At 53.7% G+C, this 17548-nt stretch overlaps 7 protein-coding genes across 7 annotated transcripts; 5 read left to right on the top strand and 2 right to left on the bottom strand.

The window, feature by feature from the left end:
* Nucleotides 1-180: 180 nt before the first annotated feature.
* On the top strand, nucleotides 181-2004 carry A1O1_08850 (uncharacterized protein; the record flags this gene model as incomplete). Its single annotated transcript, XM_007729708.1, has 7 exons — nucleotides 181-392; nucleotides 442-586; nucleotides 638-915; nucleotides 963-1574; nucleotides 1632-1765; nucleotides 1816-1888; nucleotides 1944-2004. The coding sequence occupies 7 exons, from the start codon at nucleotides 181-183 to the stop codon at nucleotides 2002-2004; spliced, it is 1515 nt and encodes a 504-aa protein (XP_007727898.1).
* A 653-nt stretch (nucleotides 2005-2657) lies between these two features.
* Nucleotides 2658-3682, top strand: A1O1_08849 (uncharacterized protein; the record flags this gene model as incomplete). The annotated part of the gene is made up of 2 exons (XM_007729707.1): nucleotides 2658-2837; nucleotides 2915-3682. The coding sequence occupies 2 exons, from the start codon at nucleotides 2658-2660 to the stop codon at nucleotides 3680-3682; spliced, it is 948 nt and encodes a 315-aa protein (XP_007727897.1).
* Nucleotides 3683-4784: 1102 nt separating this feature from the next.
* A1O1_08848 (uncharacterized protein) lies at nucleotides 4785-6568 on the top strand (the record flags this gene model as incomplete). Its single annotated transcript, XM_007729706.1, has 3 exons — nucleotides 4785-4978; nucleotides 5082-5884; nucleotides 6072-6568. 3 exons carry the CDS (start codon nucleotides 4785-4787, stop codon nucleotides 6566-6568), a joined length of 1494 nt encoding a protein of 497 aa, XP_007727896.1.
* Nucleotides 6569-8802: 2234 nt separating this feature from the next.
* On the top strand, nucleotides 8803-10487 carry A1O1_08847 (uncharacterized protein; the record flags this gene model as incomplete). Its single annotated transcript, XM_007729705.1, has 5 exons — nucleotides 8803-9033; nucleotides 9087-9101; nucleotides 9189-9587; nucleotides 9656-9836; nucleotides 9940-10487. The coding sequence occupies 5 exons, from the start codon at nucleotides 8803-8805 to the stop codon at nucleotides 10485-10487; spliced, it is 1374 nt and encodes a 457-aa protein (XP_007727895.1).
* Nucleotides 10488-10990: 503 nt separating this feature from the next.
* On the bottom strand, nucleotides 10991-12863 carry A1O1_08846 (uncharacterized protein; the record flags this gene model as incomplete). The annotated part of the gene is made up of 2 exons (XM_007729704.1): nucleotides 10991-12495; nucleotides 12563-12863. The coding sequence occupies 2 exons, from the start codon at nucleotides 12861-12863 to the stop codon at nucleotides 10991-10993; spliced, it is 1806 nt and encodes a 601-aa protein (XP_007727894.1).
* Nucleotides 12864-13482: 619 nt separating this feature from the next.
* A1O1_08845 (uncharacterized protein) lies at nucleotides 13483-15418 on the top strand (the record flags this gene model as incomplete). The annotated part of the gene is made up of 7 exons (XM_007729703.1): nucleotides 13483-13723; nucleotides 13782-13862; nucleotides 13918-14001; nucleotides 14059-14116; nucleotides 14173-14467; nucleotides 14528-15236; nucleotides 15294-15418. 7 exons carry the CDS (start codon nucleotides 13483-13485, stop codon nucleotides 15416-15418), a joined length of 1593 nt encoding a protein of 530 aa, XP_007727893.1.
* A 133-nt stretch (nucleotides 15419-15551) lies between these two features.
* A1O1_08844 (uncharacterized protein) lies at nucleotides 15552-17216 on the bottom strand (the record flags this gene model as incomplete). The annotated part of the gene is made up of 2 exons (XM_007729702.1): nucleotides 15552-15806; nucleotides 15861-17216. 2 exons carry the CDS (start codon nucleotides 17214-17216, stop codon nucleotides 15552-15554), a joined length of 1611 nt encoding a protein of 536 aa, XP_007727892.1.
* Nucleotides 17217-17548: the final 332 nt, after the last annotated feature.

The raw sequence follows: 17548 nt of genomic DNA, 5'->3' as shown, positions 1-17548 counted from the left end.
CCGTCTGTACGCCCTCTCCGTTGCTTGTGCTTCTCTTCGAACCTTATAAGGCGCCGGCAAGACCTCACCAAGGAGCTCAATGTCCTCAAATACCCTGGATCGTGATCTCGTCCCAATATACCTACATTCGCATCGACGAGCTCGACGTGTCTTTCGACTTAAGGAATCCCACTCACAACTATGGTCACGCACAACGAAGAGCACGAGGCAATATCGTCGCCAAGCAGCTCGAGTCCTTCAAAGCGTGACGGTGATGAAGAGAAAGCCCAGGAAGCTCCTCATTCCTTTCTCGTGGAATGGGACGGTGACAATGACCCTCTCGACCCGCGTACCTTTTCGCCGTTCAGGAAATGGTTCTACGTGAATGGAGTGGCCATGGGTTCTCTAATGGTGTAAGTACTTCCACATCTACTCGCCTCCCAGCGCACCAACAGAAGATAGGACTTGCACCTCTTCCCTGTACACCATGACCTACGATCAGCTCATGGACGAGTTTGGTTGCTCTCTCGAAATCTGCAACCTCGGACTGTCGCTGTACCTGATTGGCCTGGCTCTGGGACCTCTTCTCTTTAGCCCAATGTCGGAGGTAGGGGTACTACTTCGAGCTGCTTCGAGCTTATGCTGACTACAGCGTCAGTTCTATGGACGCCGCCCAATTTACCTCACCTCGACCTTTTTCTTCCTCATTTGGTTGATTCCGTGCGCCGTCGCCCAGAACATTCAGACTCTCCTGGTAGCACGCTTCCTGGGTGGTCTTTCCGGAAGCGCATTCCTTGGTGTCGCTGCCGGGACTGTGGTCGACATGTTCATCCCTCAACAGCTCCTGGTTCCAATGACAGTTTTCACTGGAGCTCCTTTCGTCGGCCCAGCTCTGGGTCCCATCATGGGTGGCTTCATCAACTCGTTCACGGACTGGTAGGAGCCTCCAATGCTCACAATTGGAATCTGCTAACATTGATTAGGCGCTGGTGCTTCTATGTCCAGATCATTTGGGCTGCCGTCATCCTCCTCTGCGTTCTGCTCACCCCGGAAACCTTTCATCCGGTCCTCCTGAGCAGGAAAGCGGCCAAGCTCCGCAAAGATACCGGCGACAACAGGTACTACTCGGCCTCCGAGAAAGCCCGGGCACAAAAGTCCCTCTCCGGAGCCCTTTTAGCGTCCCTCTACATCCCATTCAAGCTCCTGTTCCGGGACCCGATGATTGCCGTTCTCAGCACATATACTTCGCTGCTCCAGGCTGTCCTGTACATGTGTTTCTCGGCCTTCGCTCTGGTCTTCGGCAACAACCACGGGTTCAATCTCTGGCAGATCGGCCTGACTTTCCTCGGTCTGGCGGTAGGAAACGTGGTGGCTTGCTTTTGCAACCCGCTCTGGCACAAGCAGTGGATACGGTCGATCGCGAAAGAGAAGGCCAAGTATGGAGCAGACTATAAGCCTCAGCCTGAACTGAGACTCCCTCCTGCCATTGTAGGAGGCCCCATGCTGACAGCAGCACTATTCTGGTTCGCCTGGACGACTTACGCGTCAGTACACTGGATCGTGCCCATCATCGCGACGCTGTTCTTCAGCACTGCGTAAGTCCCTCAATCGCTTGTGGGCAGACGAGAGACTCACTGACTTTGGTCCAACAGCTTCTTTTTCCTCTTTCAAGGTATCTTCACCTTCCTGGCTGCTGCGTACCCCACGTATGCCGCCAGTGCTATGGCAGTGAACACTACTACCCGCTGTCTCCTCGCGGCGGCCTTTCCGCTTTTCACGAATCAGAGTAAGCTTCTGTCGACGAGAGAGCCTCGAGCTATGCTGACTGGAAGGTAGTGTATAACAACCTCGGCTACCAATGGGCTTCGGCCCTGGTTGCTTTCTTGACTTTGGTCATGGCGCCATGGCCGTATGTGCCAGCTCCGAAACTTATCGCGAAACATCAGGTTGCTGACCACGTTCAGGTTCATCTTTTACAAGTTCGGGCCGACGTTGAGGGCGAAGAGCAAGTTCGCCCACTCTTAATCGACACTATGCAGCGTTTGTCGCTCTATTTAGTATTTATTTTAGATAGAAGATTGATAGTCGGATTGCGAATGCTTAGACTCGCTCTCTAACAGGTCAGGTGACTGGGCAGTGGGTTTCCTTGCCTGAAAGACTGTCCATATAGGGTAGACTCCAACCCGTTTACGCATAGTGTCGAACGAAAAGCACGATTCAAGAGCTGGTGCCATTGAAGGAAGATAAAGTAATAGGATGAAAGGGGCTGTTCAGTCCACAGACCTTCTGCAGATGTACTCGCTGGCCTTTTTGATGCATAACAAGGTCTCTCTGTCCATCCAGCCAGCATGCAATAGCAAATCAATCCCGAGGGGCAACAGCCTTGTCCGTGCAAGGCTGAAACATGCTTTGCTTACGTTATGACGAGGCTGCGCAGTTCAAATGACATGCTGAAGAGCTGCACAGGGCGGCGTCACAATGATTCCCAAACGGGATCAGCTTGGCCGAACTTTTCCATTGAGACATTGAAGTTGAAGTTGATGTTGGCTGTACACAATACACGGTAACCTCAGGCTGTGCTGCGTCTCTGCTTCACTTCCCTCCAGCGCTTCACAACCACTTAGATTTCTGCACACAGCAAGGACGCTGGGAGTCCTGCTCGTGTTCCAGCCATGACAATGTTTAAACCCTCCCCCCAGCTGTGCGCCCGTCTCCGGTTCACCACCAAAGATGTCGGGCGTGGATTCTATCGAGGAAACCGAACCGGCTCGATGGGTTCGCACACCGAATTCGGCGGCTATGTCGTTGACTGGCGGAAGACACCGCATTACAATGCACCCAGCGCCCAAGACTTCTCGGTCAGTCCCCATGGCCAGACATCCACCGTGGTTGCTGAGTGAGAAAGACGGTGTCCCTTGCTAACATGTCGAAACAGCTTACACCCTTTGTGACTCTGGAGATGGAACGTACGACTCGAGTCCAAGATCGTCCCGATGGAACGACATACACACCGGAGAAAGTGGACGGCGTGGAATTCCTGAGACAATGGGCCCGGCTTAATCCTCCCGAGTACGAAACGGTTGTCGACCATCAAACGGCCGAAAGAGAGGCTCAACTAGAATGGTCCACGATCCCGCAAGAGCAGAGAGCGCGCTTAGAAGCCGAGCAAGAAGAGCAGAGGCGTCAAGAGATCGCCGCGGATGAGGCGAGACAGTTGGAAATAGTGATGGAGAACGCACAACGGCGGAAAGTCCAGGAGGAAGAAGATCGGCGGTTGCAAGCTGAAGCTAAGAGAGAAAGGCAGCTCCAGGCCCAACAAGAGCAGCTAAGGCTACAGGCTGAAGAGGAGGAACGTCGGACACAGGCCGAAGAAGAGAGAAGGAACCGTCTGGCTGCTAACCAGAGGCTGCGCAGCGAATTGAAACGGATACGAGACTCCGCACGCGAGGAGGCCGAGCGTACCTTGACGGCGGAAGGTCGGCGACGGAAAGACGAAGGCTTGCCACCGATGAAGAAGGCCCTGAGGAGAATGATCAGGGCGCAGTTGTTTGTTACCATGGTGCGACAGGCGGGCTTGGAGGTCGAGCTTCGATCAAGGTCGGACGAGGAGCAGCGGCAGCTACTGGCCAGGGAAGAGATTGAGGCACTGAACACAACTGCCGAATCTTCTCTCGCCCGGGAAGCGCGGAAACTGGCTCATTGAAGTTGAGTGTCTAATACCAAACCGGCGTGGACAACAGCTTCTTGGCCGTCAATATGTGCTGAAGGCATGCAGCCGCTGGCTATCCTGGGCTCGCGTCACTTGCCATTGCCTCGAGCTGTCCAGGGAGACATTACTGGAGACACTCCATTACAGCATGGCCTCCGCAGACGATTTGTCCCATAACGGTCGATTGGTGGAATTTGTGTTCGGGGACGACCATCGGCGCCTCCTCAGGCTCCAGAGACAAGACTGTCCAACTGAAACGATGGCTCTCCCTCTGTCAAACTCACACAATATACCCGTTCTGGGAGATCGAGCATACTGAAGGCTTCAGATCCCAGTGTGGGTGCCAGCCGGCCTTAATGAGGCGTCATCATATCTATTCAGATGTGTGAGGCAGGTCTGTGAACATCGGCGGACTGTGTCAGTTACGAAGAGGTGGAGGAGTGTTCGAGCATGACCCATGCATCTACTACCACAAGGCCAGAAACGCTCCAGGTTCAAAGGAATGCGTGGCGACCGGGTTTGAAAGATTAAAAAACTCTCTGCAGCTCGGCATTGAATCCATTGTATTCATTGTATTACTATTGGCGTGACTCCCGCCGACCCACAGTGGTATTCGAGTCTTATACACTTATATTCTTGCGAAGTCTAGTGGTGCCTTCGTCAATCATTCAATAAAAACACATCTTTTAGGAGACTGATTCATTAGCCAGCCTCATCTCTTGTTTGTGGCTGCGACGATGTCGTATCACGGTATCGCGGCGTATCCATAGCATCTGTTGATTGACCAACTGGGAGCTTCGACTGGATGACAGTCGCTTCAAAGGTTACATTGTTACATTCGCGCCCTTGTGCTGACACTCAACGGGGCAACAGGGAAGAAGAGGTTGATCAGGATCAGGCTTCGAGTCTAGCCAGCGTCCATCGAGACCAATCAGGGTGTGAGATCTGTGGTGCTTGCGTGATTACTCAAGACGCTCACGAGTTTTGGGAGCTCAAACCTCCCTGACTTCATATTTATATATCATAGAGGAGATTTGAGTCACGACACTACCACTTCGTCCACTGGACTTTCAAGCCATGCGATAGTACCAGAACAATGACTACAATAGCAGATGAAACGCAGCCGTTGCTGCGCCAGAGAACTGCCGACAGCGTGGACAACAAATCCGTGACCCAAGACGATGTGGTGGTTGACTTCGATGCCGACGGCGACGACGAGAATCCTCTGGACTGGCGGCCAGCCTACAAATGGGGCATCGTCGCCCTGCTCTCCTTCATCTCTTTTACAGTGTAAGGATGCTCCAAACTCCTCAGTTCCAGAGTTACGAAGCTTGTCTATATACTGTGTGACATATGTCCTGTACGATACTAACAACCCCTTCTTCGGTCTTAGAACATTCACATGCCTATCAGTCGTCCCCGTGTCCACTCACATCGTGGACGAGCTGAGCCACGGCCACGGCAGCAAATCGGCCAGTGTCCTCCTCGTCACGATCTGGGAACTCGGGGAATCGGCAGGACCGCTCTTGATCGCCCCCCTGTCCGAGATATTCGGACGGTACCCAGTCTTTAATGTGGCCAATGTGCTGTTCATCGCGGCGACCATCCTCGCCGCACTGTGCCAGAGCACGCCGCTCTTCATTGCCGCGCGAGCATTGACCGGCCTGGCCGTGGCGTCGAATGTCCTCAACCCGGCCATCGTCGGCGACATGTTTGTGTCTGACCAGCGCGGCTCCGCCATGAGCATGGTGATGCTGGCGCCGCTGGTCGGCAGCGCCGTCGGGCCCGCCATCGCCGGGCAAGTCGCGCAGAGCCTGGGCTGGCGTAATGTCTTGTGGATGAGTGTCGTTCTCGCCGGCACAGGCGAGATCGTCTTCCTCACCTATTTCCGCGAAACCTACAAAGTCGCCATCCTCAAGCGCCGTGCTGCCAGGCTGCGGGCCGAGTCCGGCAACCCGCAGCTCAAGACGGTCTTTGGCGACGCGGACATGAAGACCGAAACACAGCATAAATTCTGGGACTCGATCATGAGACCTGCCGTTGTGTTTTACAGCTCCGCCGTCTTGCAGGCCATGTCACTGTTCGGGTCTCTCCTGTTCGCTTACTTCTACATCTTCTCGACCACGCTGCCGGATATTCTGGAGCAGATCTACGGCTTGTCGCCGGCCAAGACGGGCTCGACGTTCATTAGTATAAGTAAGTGGATTGACGAGCAACCAACCAACCCCTAAACAAATACCCGATTTCGTCTGCACGCTCTGACTTTGTTTCGGCCCCCTGTCTTGCTCCTCTTCATGCGTGTCAAGAAAATCGAACTTGAATATTGACCAGGAAAACGCGGTCTTGTGCAACCTGACTAACATGCTTTGTCTTTCTCTCTCAGGCGTCGGCTCCGCCATCAGCGTCGCAGTCATCAACCGCACCCTCGACGGCATCTACATCCACCTCCGCACGCGCAACAAAGGTATCGGCGAACCCGAGTTCCGGCTGCCTCTTGTCATCATCGGCGGCTTCACCGTGCCGTTCGTCGTCGCCCTCTACGGCTGGACCGCCCAAGCCCAGCTCCCCCTCTGGGTCATGGTGCTGGCGATCGCCCTGCTCGGCATGACCACCATGCTGGGCTTCATCCCGCTGCTGACGTACGTGGTGGATGCGTTCAAGCTGCACGCCGCCTCGGCCATGACTGCCGTCATTGTCACGCGGTGTCTGATGGGCACGTTTCTGCCGCTGGCTACGCAGCCACTGGTCGATCGGTTCGGGTATGGTTGGGGGTTCACGGTCCTTGCTGCTGCTAGTCTCTTTGTGGCCCCCATTCCTGTCTTGGTCTTTAGGTATGGTGTGCGGTGGAGGCTTTTGTCGAAATATACGAGTGAGGAATGAAGACTGAGATTGCTTACGTGATAGATGGATGATCGAGGTTAAGATTGGAGCGAGGGTATAGACGACGTGCGCAGACAACTGTTCGTATATAGGTCTGCAGGTTGGTGTTGAAAAGGTGTCAGTAGAACAAAACAGACAAAGGCTGAACAGGGAAAAGACAGCAGAAAGATCTTGACTAAGTCGGACTCGTATCTGACCAGAGACAACTAGCAAAAAGAATACAATGATATATAGAAATATGTCTAGTAATCCCTATGGCGGGAATATCTTGCCTTACTCTATCTAGTCTCTAGTACTTAACTTACAGAAGTCGAATTGACAAAAACACTTCCCGACACCAGTACCCCTTGCGAGGCCTGGTATAGGAGAAGTGAAACGCGAACCATCGGGCTTTTACCATCGGGGTTTTTGGGGGGCGGGGGGTCTCGAGATTCCTTCCACCTTCGATTCTTGCTTGGGTGACCAGGAGTCATGGCCCTTCCCTGTTGCCGGTAGTTTCATCGCCATCCATGCATCGAAAATCTCCGAAGTCAGGAGAAATTCGAAGTCAGGAAAGTTCAGACATTACCGGCAGAGAAAGCGTGAGTCCTGGCCGCAAGGCACGAATAGGGTGGAAGAAATCCTTAAGAGACCCCCCTACCAATGCGAACCCCGGCGACTTGATGCAGTGGTTAGTGCCGCTACACTGGACAGCTAGGCTGGAGTGTGCGTCTGACCACTTGGGCCACCGGGGCTTCTGAATTCTTGGAGGAAAATCGGCGAATTTGATATATGAACCCCATAGTGTGTGGTCGGGTTCGCCAAGAGTTGGGAGGCTGTGTTGAGTTGAAGTTCTGGAGGGCGCCGGTCTCAGACATGGTGGAGGGTTCCAGTGGGAGATATCAGGGTGGAAGGATCCCAGTATCGAAATGCTTTGGTAGTTCAACTGGGCGAGGTTGGTGCTTGATGGAGGGCTGGAGCTGTGGTAACAACCCCTTTGGATGAGGCTGATTGAGGAGTATGTTCTGTTCGTGTCGTCCTCGTCGGGACGTATTGCATCTGGGCTGTGATATGTATCCGGGTTCCACGGAGAAAGGAGAAAGGAGATGTCTCTTGCTGGGATGGCAAGGATAGTGGTCCTTCTGGGTGATCAAGAGACCATGAGGTCCAGCATGAGGAGCTCAGAGCCGTGTCGTTGGGAGGGTTTGTGCAGTCCACCGCTTTGCTCCAGTGCAATCTCAGCTCAGGATGGGATGGGACGAGACAGAGAGAGCAGACAGAGATAGAGACAGATGTCCCGAGAAAGCATCTTGTACAGCACGACTTCTTTCCCACTTACTGTCTCCTCGCAGACTGTTTCCTGACTCAGGCGGTACAGCTTGACATCCAGATCAATTGCCATTGCCCACCAGACTTCGCGAACACATCTGCGGCCTTGGAAGTATCATACGCTCTCCGGTCCGTGTTCCAGAAGATGGTAGGACATCCTGTTCTTGTTTCGACAGTATGGCACCAGGAACTTACATTCAGGTCTCTCAGAAGAAGCATGGAGGCGTGGAAGTTGCACCCACTCTCCTTCCGTGCTATGCCGGTTGCAAATACGCTGCGTGGACCATGAGCTGGATCATGTTTCTTGGTTGTTACTTTATCTTCCACCTCTCTGGTCTGATGTTATATTTCGGTTCAAATCCTCAAACCTTGACAGCTATGACCTTCATCTGGAACATTGTGACCTTCAACTCCGAGCTTGGGAACGCGGGATTGTTCAGATTGTTGGCCTTTTATCTTATCAAGAAGACATGTCACAGCTCCTCGCTAGCAGCAATGATGGCTGACGGATTAACGGATGGAACAAACCGTGATCCTATCGCTGGCCTTATCTCGAAACATGTACAGTAGGTGTGGATCTGGCAATCGGCAACACCATCCCCTTTCCCCAAGCGTGATGTGATGTCAGATATACATTTGCTGATAAGAGAAGACGTCAAAGCACAGATCCAGACAGATACAGATTGAACGGCGACTACCAAAGAGGTACCTCGTCAATTGTTTTGTCTCTACGATGTACAAGCCCCAGGTCTTCTCAGGACCCCAGAACTACAATCATTGTATATGAAAGAAACAGACAACATTGTGTCAACGGTTTGGGTATATCCTGCATTGGCCTTCAAGCTGGGAGTGAGAGGCATTTCCACATGACTGCAGACCCCTTCCCTTGTGTTGCCGACCCTTCGTAATCACGAAAAGCAGTCGACATGGTATTCTCATGGCTGCGACGAACCACAGAGCATCCAGACGAGACAGAGCAGCAACCACTCCTCCCGCAAGATGGTTGTCTTCAGGAGACATCAGAGAGGAGTCTCTGCCTGGCATCATCTCCGGAATTGAAGCACGAGGCACTCCATCATCCCGCTTTCACGGTCCTCAAACAGCTGGCTGTCATGCTCAATTTTTTCATCTGTGGTGTCATTGTGACGGGTATTGGTGTAAGTATCCCATCTCCTGGAGCCACCTTGTGTGAAATTGCTAACATGAGCAGGTCTTATTGCCTGAGGTAAGGCAGCGTCCGACTCCCTTCCACGTGGCTCTCTTCGAGTCACTGACCTAAAACCCAACGGCTACTGACGCGGATGCTGTCTAGATTGGCGCCTTCTACGGTCTCAAAGATGGCACGACGGCACTTATCTTCCCCACAGCAGTGACGGGCTATGTCTGTTCCACCGTGGTGGTCGAGCTCATCCATGGCCGTCTCGGTCGGCGAGGGATTGCATTCCTCTCGCCCGCGATCCGCCTGGTCGCAATGTCTCTCCTAGCAACAGGCTCGTCCTTCCACGTCACCTTGGCCGGCTACTTCCTCGGCAGTTTCGGGATAGGACTGTCGGACGCTGGGTTCTGTGCATGGGCCACCAGCGTGCCTTACGCCAGCATCGTCCAAGGATTCATGCATGGATCTTTTTCCGTGGGCTCCATCCTAGGACCGCAAGTGGCGAATTTGATGTTGAAGAAAGGATTCAAATGGTTCGAGTTCTATCGCATGACGGTGAGTTCTCAGTCTCGGGCCAATTGATGGCAGAAAGCGACCACCACTGATCTGGTCAAACCTAAAAGGGACTGCTCTTGGTCATCGAACTCGTGGTCCTGGGTATCGCGTTCCGTCTCGATGACGCAGATCACTATTCTGCGAACCATGATGATTCGGATGAAGTTGAACCGCACAGCCATAACGCTCTGACGCATCGAGCGACCTGGATCTGTGGCGCCTTCTGTTTCTTCTACGTCGGCCTTGAAGGTATGTACTTGGACTCTGACTTTTGACTTTGGCTCTCACTCTCCGGACAATCTTGGATCTGCCACCCGGTGAAGTTTCAAGTTTGAACTAACATCCAACCCAGGCTGCTTCACTGACTGGATTGCCGTCTACATGCGCCGCGCGCGACACACCGACCCGACCACATCCTCACTGGCCACTTCCATGTTCTGGATCGGCATGTCCACAGGCCGCTTCACGCTCGGTCCGCTCAGCCAGTACATAGGCGTCAGGATGGCAGTTGCAGGATACTTGCTGGCCTTGATGGTTCTGCAGGTCCTGTTCAGACTCTTGACCAACGTCACTGCTTCGTTGCTTCTTGTGGCAGGTAGCGGCCTGTTCTGCGGGCCCATCTTCCCTTCTGCAATCTTGCTTCTGTCTCTCAAACTGCCCTCTCGTGCACAAGTCGGCGCGGTCGCAGCGGTGGGCGCCCTGGGCCAGGTGGGAGCGGGAATCGCGCCTTTTGCAGTGGGCCAGATGGCCGACAGCCTCGGCATCAAGCACCTGCTCACCATGATTCTCGGCCTCTCCGCTCTGGCTCTGCTGGTCTGGGCCGTATTTGCTAGACTGCCGAAGGCCACGTCAGAACTGCGACGGCAGTCTCTTGAAGAGAGGAAGCGTATGTCGGTATGACCGCCTTCAAGGCTCGCATATCAGAGATCTCTTGCATTAGAGAAACCTCTAATGACTTGTTACGATAGACGATAGACGGTCTGGCGTTGTGTTTGGGATTAGCCGTTCTCGGAGGTTAGCTTGTTGGATAGATGGATCATCTCATGGACGGTCTCATGAGATGCTTAGACCTTCTGCCACACGGCACTTGATGTTTGCTACCGTCTAAATGAAGAGCATGAACTTGACGAAACGTCGAAGTCGCGGGCTCTTTGACATATATGATGGTTTTGATAAGACAAATTTCATCTGTCTGGCATGAACCCGGTGGGCGCCCCGACTACAATATTAACTGCAGGCCCAGTTTTATTGGTACAAGTGCCTAGAATTCAAGTCTTCTTACCAGGGCGGCCTCTTAGGCAACGTGGGACTATTCGTGACATCTTCTTCCTGTCTATAGATTTATGAAAGTGGTACCAGATTCTGACTTGCGGCAAGAAATCTACAGCCTGGTCGCTCCTGCCTCAATTGACCGCAGCGATGGTTTGCTTCTTCAGTCTTTCCACCAAGGAGAACCCGTCATCGTCATCAACCGGTCCATCAACTCCATTCAGTCCGGCTTCGTCGTCGTCGTCGTCGTTCTCCTCCTCTCCCAGAGCGTAGATCTCGACCTCGGCGACGCGGGTCCTCGCCGGGATGGTCACACAGATAGGGTAACCGCCATAGTCCGGGTCCTCGCCCGGCATGATGACCAACTTCCCCGTGCGGGTCTCGTCGCCGTTGAGCACGCGGCCGTCCGCCAGCTCACCGGGGCCGACGACGATCTTTTCCCGGTAGCGCAGAATGCCCGTGAACGTCTTGCCAGGGTCGCGGGACGAGAAGACCAGCTGGAAGCCGGAGCCGATCAACAGGAAGCGCGCACCGCCCTGGTGGATGATCATGCCGAAGCCCGGTCCCGGACGACCGAAGACAAACGACCGTTCGACCCGGACGACCCAGTCGCCAAAGAACGTCGTGATGGGCGGGCTCGGGTCGGAGCCGTCGGCAGCGAGCTCGTCGAAGAAGAAGCCGAAGCTGGCATTCGGGCGAGCCTGTGCGGCGAGGACGTAGGGGGCCATCTGGGCCAGGAGGCCGTAATGCAGCTTGAACGGGTTGGTGGCCGGGTCGAGGGTGTCGATGCCGAACGGGGCGGTCCCGAGCGCGGCGTACGTGCCATAGGCCGCCCACACGCGCCGGGCACCGTACTCGTCACGCCGCTGCTCGGGGATAAACAGCGGCTGGTTGCGGTGGCGGTATTTGCGGCACGAACTGACGTAGTCGTTGAGGTAGACGTCGGGCGCGACGAAGTCCAACGAAGGCGCGAACTGCTGCCAGACGTCGAGCACGTTGGCCACGCCGCCTCCGGACGGGTACTCGCCTGGCGCGCCGCCGCCGGCCACGACCACGCCTTTGAAGTTGAGGTCCTTGTCCTCGCCCTTGTAGTTTTGCCACACGTTGGCGTACATCGGGAGCGGGTACGCCGCTTTGCCGGCGCTTGTGACCTTCTCGACGTATCGCGCGTAATGGTATGCCATGAAGAGCTCGTCGGTCTGCGCGCCTGTGCCGAAGACCGACTCCCATGACTTGTTCTTTGAGCTGTCGGAGATTGTGGTCTTGAATTTGGAATGCTGCAGATTGGCCTTCAGCGATGGGTGCAGGTTCTCCCAGTCGTTGCTCAAGAATGAAAGCAGATCTTGAGGCACGGGAGCATAGTACCTGGCGTCAGCCAATCGACTGCCATCCCTAGAGTCGCCACGGATGCCACATTCGTTTTCGACCTGCACCATGATGACTGTCGAATGCTGCTCATCTATCTCCATGATGTGCTCCATGAGCTTTGTAAAGGCTCTGGCATCGGCTGCGGGCCCTTCCTCTTGGAAGACGGACAGCGTGTCGGCTATCTCTATCCTTCCACCGGCTTGTCGGAGTCTCGCGCGAGGGAATCTTTTCTGATTTGTTTTCACCCATCCAGGTGTATAAATGGACGTGGCTGTAAGGAAACAATGTTGCTGTCAACAACGTTGTAGCGAGCAAGCTGAGACAGTTGTACGACTCACCATTCTTGAAAGACCCAAACCACAAGAGGACCAGCCGAAGACCATGTTGTCTGGCATCGAAGATGACTTGGTCCAACTCAGCAAAATCAAATTTACCTTCCTCGGGTTCAATCTGCTCCCATTGTACGGCGCCCAAGACCGTATTCACGCTGGCCGCGGTCAGCTTCTGCCACACAGTACGCATGTACTCGGCAGATGACATGGAAGAGTTTTGCAGCTCGCCAGCGAGCATGAGAAAGGGCTTGTCATCTACTATGAGCTGCTTGCCCGTGGGCGTGGGTTGGAGGTGTGGAATCGGCATTCTGGTGAAAGTCTTTTGTCGGTGAACTTTCAGGTCGGTTAGTATGCGTGTAGGACTCTGTTTCTTCCAGCTGTGACAGACAGGGGATTTATCTGTTGAACAAAACACGGGAGAGAACGTGGATACCGGTCATCTCGGGCTGTGCTCCGACATAGGTCCTGTATCTATGGAGTTCAAGCACCACCCTTTTCCGGTTGCGCGGCACTTCCAGCCCATAGAAGAGGCTTGACAGCGCCGTCATATGATGAGGTCTGGATCAGAAGCGGCATCCAGTACGGGTGATTGGCCCATAAGCCGACAACATCACCGGTTCGTAACCCGCACATTCAGATCGATTTCTCCAGATAGTAAGGCGGACCCCGTCCACTGCCCGGATTGGAGTGAGTTCAGTCCACGGGAGCGGCGGGCGGGAGGTTTCATTGGACGATATCCCGACACGGGAATGAAGGCTGGTTGGAAAAGGTTCTCTGCCCCATACCCCACAATTGGATTGATGGAGAAAAGCCTTCTGGAGGCCGGGGCCCCCTTTTGCGGTAGATCCATAAAAGATACAGAAGTCTCGCCCGTTGAGGAGATGTCTGGAAGTTCAGATTGCCTGCTCGACACTCCCATCTCTATCATGGGGAACGAAATTCAGGACAACGGCGTCGCCGTGGTGCCTCCGAAAGAGACTGTGCAACATATTATGCCTGCCGAGGATACTGTTTTCAGACTTGAGGTCCCTCAAGTAACATGGTGGAAGGATCCAGGCCTTCGCAAACTCTATCTCATGTTTCCCATTTTGTTCATTGCTTCGACAATCAAAGGATATGACGGGAGTTTGTTGAACGGTTTGCAAACCATGGAGCCATGGAGAGATCGTGAGATACCCTTTGATGAAGAAACGGACTCAAAACAGTCTGCTGACAATGACTGAAGAGTTCGGCCATCCTCAGGGATCGACAATTGGCTTATTCACCGCCATCCTCCAGATTGGATCTTTCTCTGCACTTCCCGTCTGTTCGTTGAGAACCGAAGAAATGTTATGCATCTTTCCACTGACCTTATTCAATAGCTCCATATATTGCCGACAAGTTCGGCCGCAGACTTGGTGTCGCTGTCGGTTGCGTGGTCATCATTATTGGTGCTATACTGCAAGGTCAGTCCTGCGGCCGGTCTCCTCCACCGTCACACAGTCTCATGTGTCCTTGAACAGTTGTACCCAGCGTCAATCGTGGCATGTTCCTCGGAGGTAGATTCTTGGTCGGCTTGGGGTGAGTAAAAAGAGTTCCAGGACACATCTCTAGGCGGTCTGGCTGATGCAGCACAGGTCCAACATCAGCGAAGCATGCGCCCCAATCCTCATCAGTGAGCTTGCCCATCCTCAGCACCGTGGCAAGGTGACGACTATGTTCAATACTCTGTGGTTTCTCGGAAGCATCATCGCCGCATGGACCGTCTTTGGGACCACCAAGTACAAGACTTCTGCTTCGTGGAAGATCCCCGTTGGGATCCAAGCCGCTTTGCCGGCTTTTCAATTGTTTGCGTGCTGGCTCCTTCCTGAAAGCCCGCGATGGCTCATTGCACAAGATCGGGATGGCGAGGCTTTCAAGATATTGGCGAAGGTACACACCCATCCTTGTTGCAAAACAGTGGTGGACAAAGCCCGCTGACCCGCAAAATAGTACCATGCCAACGGTGACGAACAAAGCCAGTTCGTCAAAGACGAATTTCTCGAAGTCCACGAGGCCATCCGACTAGAGAAGCTGTACTCGAATCAGGGTTGGATGGTGTTGCTCCAGACACCAGGCAACCGCAAGCGTGTGATGCTGATCCTCATGACGGCCTTCTTCTCGCAATGCTCGGGTAACGGACTGGTGTCATACTATATCCATTCCATCCTCACCTCCATCGGGATCGAAGGCTCCACCGATCAATCACTGATCAACGGTGGCCTGCAGATCTGGTCTTTGATCGTTGCCGTCAGCTTCTCACTCATGGTTGACAAGATGGGCAGACGCAAGCTGTTCCTGTCGGCGGGTATTGGCATGCTGGTGACGTTTAGCATCTGGACAGCATGCTCTGCCGTCTATGCAGAGACCGGCAACACCAACGCTGGCAGTACGGTCATTGCCATGATCTTCTGCTATTATGGTATGGCAGGCTTTGCCTGGCCTGGCCTGACGATCGGTTATTGTGCCGAGATCCTGCCGTACAATATCCGCGCCAAAGGTCTCTCGTTGACATTCGCCGGTGTTGCTGTTGCATCGATCCTGAACCAATATGTCAACCCTATTGGATTGCAGCACCTCGCCTGGAAATTCTATATTGTGTATATCGTTATTCTGGTGATTGAGTGCTTGTGCATCTATTTCTTTTACGTGGAAACTCGAGGTGAGTACCATAAGTCCCTGCAAGGACGCTTGTTCAGTTACTGACAAAGATCTCAAGGATCTTCTCTTGAGGAGCTGGCTGTTCTCTTTGACGGAGAGGACTCGAACGTTGCCGGGAAACATGGGACAATGGGCGAGGTCATGAAGGCGCGTGAGGAGAGCGACCATATCGAGCAAGCATAGTGTATCGCAGAGTTGTGCCTAAAATTGCCGGATTGAGAGGACTTGCATTCCGGAGGACTGTATCTGGGTGCCGACATGTATACCGCCTCGAATTTGATCTTGGATCTGTTGAGTAAAACTCACCAATCCATTTTTACATGTCTCCATCTAGAAGTCCACTAAGAACATGCTTCGTGATGAGACCACGTTCGGTAAACGATCGATCGTGATTGGACGGGGTTGCAAACTCGACAGATGATGGAGCGTCATTGATTTCTGGCGGTATCTCATCGAGCAGCGGCAGTGAATGCTCCAGCAGAAATCTTACCATCCACCGATCGATCTTGTGTGTCGATTGGGCATCAGCTGACATCAGGCACATGTCTTGGAAGACAAACAGGCGTTCGATCTCCGGCAGGTCAGCCAGTCAGCAAAAATACAAGGTTATATATCACAGACGTACCGTCTTTCCTATGCTGACAGGCCAGTACTTTTTGAGTTCGATCAAGGCCTCAAAGTTGGAGGTGAGGCTGCTTCGCGCGTCTGCCAGTTCATGATCATTGCCGAACAACAGAGTATGAAGCAACACAGCGGACGAGACCATGGTCATTTGTCCAACCGTCGCATAGACTGCCTCGCAGCCTTCGGTCTCGCGAGCGGTCTGAAGAAGCGTGCTGCATGCCGAGGCGTGCGCCCTGCAACGATCCGCAAAGCTTGTCCTGGCAGCGACGGCAGCTGTGGCAGGAGGGTAATCCAGGGAATGAAAGTAGAGAAGTGTAGAATAGTGATGAAACCCCAGATGCAGCGCTACGAAGGGACCGCCCTGGCCGTTCCTCCTGTGACTTTCCAGATTCGTTCTGGTCAACTTGATGTCGACTGGCAACAGCTGCTCCCACAAGTCCAGTTCCTGGGCAAGTTGTTCAACGCTACGGTCGAGCTCATCGTCCATGACCCCATCCTGGGCGAGCCGCTGGTTGAAGTCTTGTATGGGACCGAAGACCCGGACGAGGGTAATCATGTGCGCCCATAGACCTGGTTTCCAGGGTTCCGGCATGGCATGCTCGTCGGGACCGAGTCGGTGAAAGACAGATTCATCCATGGGCAGATGTGGAGCGTGGCGACCCTCGAAGTCGAAGTCGCTGATCTGTCGCGGCAGGCCCAGCCTGGTAGAACACCAGCGGTCGCTCATGAACAAACTCGACCAAACCCTGAGCTTGGTCTCTTTGACGACAATGCTGTCCCGTGGGTCCGGCTTGTTGATGCCTAAGATATAGGCCATTCGGTTGGCCAGACTACAGTAGATTGCCTCCGAAGTCGAGTTCAACTCTGAAGCAGACAGATTGGCGACCAAGATGGCCGTCTTGACATTTTCCAGACATGCATTCTCGATGTCCATGTTCAAGATCCGCTTTGCCTCTGCGGTGAGCGGCGATGCTAATGACTGGATCGAGGCGTCTGCATGGAATCGACTGCCATAGCTGCACACGGCGCAAAGTAGAGCCTTGCCCAGTCGATCATCACGCACTTGACGTCTCAAGGTCGGACCATGAAACAGACTGTGTGGTCTGTCATGTATGTAACGGAGGTAGAGCTCCACCACGCTTTCTACTACGTCTTTCGGAAGTTCCAACGGAGATGTTGTCGTTGAAGACCATGCCGAAGGCTGCAGTCTTTGTTGCTGAGGAGGCCGCGTTGGCTTGATCGAGTATGAACATTGAAGTTTTCCCTCCACGCAACGAACGCACGCATTACCATTATCTACCCGATAGCATCTTTTCTTGCGGCAGCGACATTGGGAACAGGCTTGTCGGACTTTCATTTCCCGGGGGGCTCGAAGATCGAAGATGCCATGAGAGAACGACAGTGTCCGAACCCGACATTCGATTAAACGGCGCCGATTAAACGGCGGAAGACCAACAGAGAAGGTCAGCCGAGTGATTAGTGCATCGCTGGAGGGCGCTAAAGCGGTTAAACCTTGGGCCTCCTAGTAAATAATTTCACGATGTAACAAGAAGATTGAGAGGCTGTGTGCAGTATCATGACAAATGCAGCCTCGTTCCAAAGCCGTCTTTATGCAAGTTCGACGGATCATGACGGGGTGTGTACAACCACCAGCAGCACACCTCAATGTGGAAACCGAGCCTCAAGCCC

This window comes from Capronia coronata, assembly GCF_000585585.1.
Source record: "Capronia coronata CBS 617.96 chromosome Unknown acBCG-supercont1.11, whole genome shotgun sequence".
NCBI classification, from domain to species: Eukaryota; Fungi; Ascomycota; class Eurotiomycetes; order Chaetothyriales; family Herpotrichiellaceae; genus Capronia; species Capronia coronata.
Note: the sequence above shows the minus strand (reverse complement) of the source record. Positions and strands in the feature narration are given on the sequence as shown.